The sequence below is a fragment of the Molossus molossus genome, unplaced genomic scaffold (assembly GCF_014108415.1).
Source record: "Molossus molossus isolate mMolMol1 unplaced genomic scaffold, mMolMol1.p scaffold_m16_p_19, whole genome shotgun sequence".
In the NCBI taxonomy this organism is placed as follows: domain Eukaryota; kingdom Metazoa; phylum Chordata; class Mammalia; order Chiroptera; family Molossidae; genus Molossus; species Molossus molossus.
Genome location: NW_023425354.1, coordinates 13,030,010 through 13,037,885, shown reverse-complemented (window position 1 = coordinate 13,037,885; position 7,876 = coordinate 13,030,010). Strand labels below are relative to the sequence as shown.

The following is a 7,876-nucleotide window of genomic DNA, read 5'->3' as shown; positions in this document are numbered from 1 at the left end:
GCTCTAGTCCTGTGCAGATGAGTCTATTTGGGTCATCTGAGACACCTATAGATTTTTGGCCATAAATGGTAGCTCATAAAGTGGTACCCCAAGACACCCTTCTCCCGGGGCTCTACCTCCACCCCAGCTCCCCCTGGCTTCACATCCCAAGATGCACTGTGCTGCTGCCCTGCTGGGAGAAGTCTGCAGGTGGAGGGTACAGGCAGCGCTGCCCAGCTAGAAAGCGCTTCCTACCTTCTTTCTGTCAGACCCTGCCATCCTGTTTCAGAGGGCCATCGGTAATACAACTTTGTCTTGCCTCCTTTTTGTTGCAGTTGGTAGAAATATCTTCGAAACTTCCTTGGTGATTAATGATACTGAGTTGTGTGGCCTTCATGGGGAGGTAACAGGCTGTCAGGTCATCAATCCATAGATGGTTAACCCCACGCTGACTACTAGGCAGGTCTCTTTTGGCTGCAAGTGGCAGAAACCCAACTCAAACTTGTTTTCTGAAGAAGGGACCTTTATTGAATGGCAAGATTGCAGTAAAGGCAAGAGTGTGTTTAGAAAAGGTGGATGCTGGGACTGGCAGGCTGTCTGGACTCTGCTTCCTGCTCGAGGAGGCTTATCCTCTCAGATGGGCTGGATCTACACTTTCCTAACTCAGCCTCCAGCCTCACGCCTGCAGGCTTCCCGTGAGAAGCTGAGTTGTTCCACTTCGTTTCAGTTCAAGCTACACTGTCACCTGTGACTGGCAGCCCCCACTAAAACTCTGTGGGGGCTGGAACTCCCCCAAAGGTGGCACTGTCCCAGAGGGGAGGGAAATGGACAGCCAGAACCACCAGGGCTCTACCCTGTCCCACCCTGTGGTCTTTTTTAGGTGTTAATCCTCACCCCAGCGAAGTAGAGAGAGAAAAAGAGAAACATTGATGTCAGAGAGATGTTTGCTTGCCTCCTGCACAACTGGGGGTTGAACTTGTAACCCAGGTATGTGCCCTTGACTGAGAATCAAACTGGAGACTCTTTGGTCCACAGGCTGACGTGCTAACCGCTGAGCCACACGAGCCGGGCCCACCCATTGGTCTTCATCAGAGTTGTCACCTATCCTTCCAGGCCCATCTGCCATTTCTGCCTGGAGCTGCAGTAGACCTCAAGATACAGCCAACTTGCATGGTTAAGACCAGAGTATTTCCAGGAGAGTGATGAGGTCACAGAACTGGGGTTCCAGGAGACAGGGGTTGGGGGATGGGGGTTGCCCAGCATTCCCATCTTCTTTAGAACATGGAGCTGTGAGCTGGGTGGGCTTAGAAAATAGCTCACGAGGAAGAGGAGGCTCCTATCCAAACAGCTTTGCTTTACAGATTCTCATAGAAATCCCTGGGCCGGCTGGGACCTGGGGTCAGAGAGGGATAGGAGAGAGGTAAGCTTCAGAAGAGGAGGTAGGAATGCACCTGCCAGAACCACCGTCTTCCCCAAGGGGACCCCAAGAGTGACTTCATTGCTTCTTAAGGCTCAGTGACACCTGTCTCTGAAGGAACCTGCTGAATCAGGACAGGGTAGGGTTGCATGTGACACACTTATACTAAAAAAGTACTTGTTTGTCTGAAATTCTAATGCAACTGGATATCCTGTGATTTTATTTGCTAAGTCTGACAACTCTAGGGTGGGAGAGAGAAACAAAAGAAAGGCCGCAAGCTCAGGATGGCATGCAGAGTCCCAGACGACAGAGCAGATCTGTGAGGAGACAAGGCCATCAGGGCAGCCACCTTGTCCAAGCAGAAGCTGCTTCATGCCTGACTCATGGAGCTGGTGGATGGGGAAACCGAGGCCTTTGTCCTCAGGAACAGACACCTGGTTTAAGGGGAAAGACACACACACACACACCCCACTAATGACAGAAATAGCCCCATTCTTTGTTTTCATGGCATTGACTGTTTTGAAGAATACAGGCCAGTTATTCTATAGCCTCTGTTTGGCTTTGTCTGATGTTTCCTTGGGATTAGATATAGGTTCTGCATCCCTAGCCAGAATACCATGTAATCACCGAGAAGAGACTGGAAACAGCCAGGTGGGGAAGAGTGAGTGAGGGAAGATACTTGGTTTCTCTCTCCAGATTCCTCAGACTATCAGAGAAAATCAGCAATCTGTGAGACCCCAAGAACCGCAGGCCCTCAGCTGACCTTCTCCCCTCTGAGGATGACAAGGGTGTTATTCCTCTCCTTGTTCAGCTGCCTGGTTGTCATACATCAGGCCAGCCTAATCAGCCGCTGTGACTTGGCCAAGGTGCTGCACCAGGAAGACTTGGATGGGTTTGAGGGCTACTCCCTGAGTGACTGTGAGTGCCATTTCCTCACACCCCACCCCCATTTCTCCTCTCCTGGCCATCTCCTACGGGGCCATCTTTCTTTCTCTCCTTTGTCTTTGAAAGCCAAATTCAAAAAGCAGCCCTCTCCAAGAAACCTTTCCCCACATTCCATATTCATTCAACAATTATTCGTAGAGTATTTATTATATACCAGGAGCAATTTTAGGTGCTGGGGATATAAACAAAGCCCCTTCCCTCATAGTGTTCACATTCTGGGGAAGAGACAAGCAATTAACAAATACAAAAATATATAAAACCTGATGGTGATAAGTGCTCTGCAGAAGAATCTAGCAGGGGGTGTGATAGGTGACATGGTTCTAGAAGGGCGAGTCAAGGAAGGCCTTTCTGAGGAGGTGACATTGAGCAGTGCTGAATGAAGCAAAGGACCTGGTCACCCAAATGTCTAGGGGAAGAGCGTTCCAGGCAGAGGGAACAATGGAAAGGCTTCATTCTGTTGCATGTTAGGGAGAGCTTTCTTTTGCCCAGAAATTGTGCACACCTGTCTCACAACACTTTCTTCCTTTAATTTGCTTCATGGTTTGTTAGGGACATATCTTCATTCATGTACTAGAGGCCCTTTGAAGGCAGTATCTGCATTTGACCCAAATAAATGTCCCTTGCTGGGCTTTGCACAGTTCCTGGCACACAGTAGGTGATTATTAAGTGCCAGAAGCACGGATGGACAGATAGTTAAACTGATGAGTGGGTGGATGCACCGAAAAATGAGAGAAGCTAGGGGGTGTTTCTAGCCCACTAGCTCCATCTAGCCTCTTAGGCCTTATTCCTTTCTTTTGATTCCTCATTTCCCTTCATCTCCCTTCTCCCTCAGCTTGCCACCCCCACCAACACCCTCTTCTCTTTTTTCTCTAAGGGGTGTGCCTGGCTTTTGTGGAAAGCAATTTCAACATATCAAAGGTAACTGAAAATGCAGATGGCAGCTTTGACTATGGCATCTTCCAGATCAACAGCCACTACTGGTGCAACGATTACTTGAGTCACTCGGAAAACACTTGCCACGTGGAGTGTCGAGGTCTGGCCAGGGCCCCCCGGTGGGGAGGGGAGAGTGATGATTGAGCTCTGCTCACAGAAGTTCTCTTTCTACTCACAGTCTGAGAATAAGGGACCAGGGAATTCCTTACTGAGCAGGTTTGACTGGTGGCCCTAATGCCCGTCCAGTCAGGAGGTTCCTTCGTGTCCGCCAGCAGGATCCAGAAAGGCTTCGCACAGCCTGAAGCAGTAGAGCAGCAGCCAACATTTATTGAGAGCATGTTATATACTAAGCACTTTACGTGCATAGCTGACTCGGCCAAGTTTCTATGCAGTAAAAATCATTATTCCCACTGCACAGAAGAGCAAACTGAGGCTTATAGAATTAGTGGTGGCCAGACTGGTGATCCTGGAGGCTTAGCTCTAACCAATCAGTGGTACTGTCTTTGGCTAAGGATCTGACCAAAGGCCGAGGGCAAACTCCTCATTTCAGAGCTGATCCAGGAGGCTCCACAGGTGCATGACTCTGCCCCTCACCTCCTCTTTTGTACTCTGATTAATGTTCCTGGATCTTCACCTGTAGAGCCTCCCTCATTAGGCAGGATTTTACTGTGGTCTCCGTGCTCCCTGTTTTGGCATTTCCTTTCCCTAGACACTCCCAAACTTTGGGTGAACCACCATCTACTCTGGCCAAAAACTATGGTAGTAAACAGGCCCAAATCTCAGTCCTCCTGCCCCCACCCTCGGCCACCCCTGACCTCCAGCAGCCATTGTAGGGGTGTCTAAATGGGCCTCTGGGAGGGAGGCCTTGCCTAATCTGGAAATACTCAGCCCCCAGGAGACACATGTCTGGGCAGGGAGAGTGCGTGTCTGCCTCAGTCTTTGGGACTGTCCTCTGGGCTGTCACAGGTATTCTCTTTTTCCTTTGCAGAACTGCTGAACCCCAGTCTTCTCGCAGCCATCCACTGTGCAAAAAAGATTGTGTCCAGAGCAGGGGGGATGCATAACTGGTGAGGAGGACACTGTAGGGCTAAGTCAGCAGGCAGAGCCCTAAGAAGGGTGTGGTGACAGAGAAAGGGACAGCAGGCAAAAGGACCAAACCTTTCTGCGGTCCAGAAAAGTGTGGGATAGTGACAGGGCTTGGAACTCTGACTTGAAGACCTGGCATCTAGTTCTTTCTCTGATACTATATTAAAGAAAAGTCTTTTGGTTGCAGTTATAAAACAACTGGAGCTAGCCGAGGGAGTTTTTCTGAGAGGACACGGTGACTTGCTGAGCCCACGCAAGGGGTGCAGCTGGGCCTCAGGAAGAGAATGGAAGTTGGGCTGAAACCTGTCAGCAAGCTATCCCTGGCGGGTTTCTGGTTCTCGGGGCATTTGCTTCACTGCTCCCTCTGCAGACCAGCTTTCCCTGCTCCACAGTCCACAAAACAGACTTCGGCCACCCGAGTTCATGGTTTACCATCCTAAGCAACCACTGAGGCTGGCTAAGATCAGTCAGTCAGTCTAAGTGCCTGGAATAGGGAATCCAATTGGTTCAGCTTGGGCCCTGTGTCCCTACTTGGTTCAATCAGCTGTAAGCATGGGAAAAATTAAAGCAATACAATCATGGCTGCCACAGGGTTCCTCTCTCCATAATTGGCAGCAACGTTTTCTATAAAAATGTGTTGCTTGCCCTGGCCAGTTTGGCTTAGCAGTTGAGCATCAGCCTGCGGACCAGAGAGTCCCAGGTTCGGTTCCTGTTAGGGGCACATACCACAAAAAAAAAAAAAAAAAAAAGAAGAATGTGTTGCTCATCACCTAGCAGTACCCCTAAAGCTATCAGCCCACCAACACTGGACATTGGGATGGTTCCTTAACTTTTCTGTGCTTTCAACTGGATATATAAATAATGCAAATGGCTGCCTCTACAGGCATCTGTGAGGATGGACGGAGTGTGGTGCCTCGCATACCCTTAAAACACCTTGCACCAGAAGAGACACAATTAGGGCTCAGCCTTTCTGGAGGGAGAGTCAATGATTACACCTAGGAGATATATAGATATATATACACACACACACATATATATATTTTTTAATATATATATTTTGGTAACTCTCAGCTCTGTAAAAACGTTCTCCCCCTTCAGAGGGCGATAAGGGTTTGAAATGTCAAGGCATGCTGACTGGGGGGACAGTGCAAACACCATGGACAGGGGAGAATTAAAGGAAGAATCAGAGGGGCCCCAGAAAGATAGATGAGAGAGCTAGGAAGTAGGTCGCTCTTAGTGAGTGGACGACTCACTAAGAGCTGGGTCACGTGTGTGGAGAAGCAGCTACTATGTGGGAAGCAAGAACCAGTCGTTTTCTCTCCACAGGGCAGAGTGGATGATGCACTGTGCAGGCCGGCCCCTCTCCTACTGGATAACAGGATGTCACCTGGGATGAGACCGGGTGCAGGCCTGCTGTGGAGTCATTCCAAAACTCCTCTCCTCCCTTGGGATTTTTCCGTTCTTCTTCCTCTTGCCTCTACTTCATGTTTCTTCCTTTCCCATTTACAAATAAAACTAACCAGAGTCCCAGGAATAAATGGTTTTCTAGGGCTTCCTCCTCGTTCCCATCCAGGTCTGGGCCCCTGGTTCCTGTCATTTGTAAACCAAGAGGACCACAGTGAAGATGTTTCTGTATTTTTGGAATTATTAAAATATTCTTTGTGCAAAGAATGTGTTAATTTATTCATTATTAATTAATTCCACATATATGAGAGTACCTAATGTAGTGGGATACACTAGCTACTAGAAGGAGGAAGATGAAGCATAACTGTTGAAAATCTAGGTGGAGAAGCAGAGATGCATAGGAATAATAGATACATACAATGGATACAGTGGATTATGAAATGGATAATAAAATCTATAATTACTGGTTTGAAACAGTATCAGGACCCCAGTATATACTCCAAAGCCAACTATTTTTGAAGTAAAGAAAAGGCTCAGAAGTAGGTAATGGGTGGGGCTAAGGGTCAGATATACTGAGGTGAAGAAAGTGGTGGAGTAGAGAAATGGTGCTAGGTGCCATTGGTTTGGGGGTGCTTTGGAAGAGTGGGCTACTATATATATATGTATACACACACACACACACACACACACACATATACACTTTTTTTTTTTCATTTTTCAACTTATCTTTATTGTTGCTTGTATTACAGATGTCTCTCCATTTTTCCCCCTTGACCCTCTCCTCCGCACTCCCACCCGCTCCTGCCTTCCCCACACTATTGTCTGTGTCTATTGGTTATGCATATATGCATAGAAGTTCTTTGGTTTCTCTCTTCCTGCCCCACCTCCCCGGTTCCCTTTGAGGTTCGTCAATCTAACAACCAATTTGTACTTTTTTTTTTTTGAGAAACAAAAACCAAGTTTATTTGTTCATTTCCTGCATTTGAAGTACTCTTCGATGACATCCTTTGCCATAGTCCTTAACCACCACACAACTGCATTCAACCACTTTCGGGGTTTTCCCTCTCTGTCAATTTTGCAGAGGCCTACCCATTCTCCTAGTTTCTTGTTGTCATCAACCTTGATGAGGTTGATTTGGTGTTCCGCACAAAGGGCCTCCACCAACTCATCACAATTGGATGCGAGCACACAAAGGTGGGCTTGGCGCTTGTCTAAGGCTTTGGCAGCTTCGGAATTCCACGCGCTAGGCCATCGTGGATGAGGGCGGTCTTCAGCACCTCTTGTAAAGCTGTGTTAACATCCATTACACCTCCAGCAGCAATGCCTTCCTAGGCCATGGCAGTGGGTTATGGGTAGAGCCGAATCTTTTTTTTTTTAATTTTATTTTTTTATCCTCACCCGAGGACATTTTTCGATATTTTGTTCAGATAGAGTGGGAGGGAGAGAGCGAGAGAAACATGGACATGAAAGGGACACATTGAGTGGTTGCTACCCACACGAACCATCCAGGGCAGGGGACAAACTGCAACCGAGGTATGAGCCCTTAGCGGGAACTGAACCTGGGTCCCTCTGGACTGCAGGCCGTTGCTCTAACCTCTGAGCAGAACCGGCCAGGGCTAGAGCCGAATCTTGAACGCACCCAAGCCTGTGCTTCCGCGCAACTCTGCGGCGACAGGGAAAGAGCCAATTTGTACTTCTTAACCCCTTCATCTTTTTCACCCAGCCCCACCCGCCAGTCTGGCAACCAATAAAAAGTTCTCTGTATCTATGAATCTGTTTCTGTTCTGCTTGCTCATTTTGTTTGTAGATTCAATTGTTGATAGATATGTATTTATTGTTATTTTATTGTTCATATTTTATCTTCTTCAAGAAGACCCGTCAACATTTCATATAATACTGGTTTGGTAGTAATGTACTCCTTTAGCTTTTTTTTGTCTGGGAAACTCTTTATATGGGCATCAATTTTAAATGATAGCTTTGCAGTATAGAATAATGTTGGTTTTATGTCCTTGCTTTTCATCACTTTGACTATTTCTTGCCACTCCTTTCTAGCCTGCAAAGTTTCTTTTGAGAAATCGACTGACAGCCTTATGGGAGCTCCATTGTAGGTAA

The 7,876-nt window shown here is 47.6% G+C and overlaps 1 protein-coding gene and 1 pseudogene across 1 annotated transcript; one reads left to right on the top strand and one right to left on the bottom strand.

The window, feature by feature from the left end:
* The first annotated feature begins 2,098 nt into the window (after positions 1 to 2,098).
* Positions 2,099 to 5,879, top strand: LYZL6 (lysozyme like 6). Its single transcript, XM_036269761.1, has 4 exons — positions 2,099 to 2,314; positions 3,216 to 3,374; positions 4,263 to 4,341; positions 5,687 to 5,879. The coding sequence occupies exons 1-4, from the start codon at positions 2,176 to 2,178 to the stop codon at positions 5,754 to 5,756; spliced, it is 447 nt and encodes a 148-aa protein (XP_036125654.1). The 5' UTR covers positions 2,099 to 2,175; the 3' UTR covers positions 5,757 to 5,879.
* An 854-nt stretch (positions 5,880 to 6,733) lies between these two features.
* LOC118634817 lies at positions 6,734 to 7,101 on the bottom strand (annotated as a pseudogene).
* Positions 7,102 to 7,876: the final 775 nt, after the last annotated feature.

Excerpts from the sequence above, each read along its gene's own strand:
- LYZL6 (XM_036269761.1), top strand. The coding sequence starts at position 2,176 with ATGACAAGGGTGTTATTCCTCTCCTTGTTCAGCTGCCTGGTTGTCATA. Across the intron at positions 3,375-4,262 it reads TTGCCACGTGGAGTGTCGAG|AACTGCTGAACCCCAGTCTT; the intron begins GTCTGGCCAGGG and ends TTTCCTTTGCAG. Across the intron at positions 4,342-5,686 it reads GCAGGGGGGATGCATAACTG|GGCAGAGTGGATGATGCACT; the intron begins GTGAGGAGGACA and ends TTCTCTCCACAG.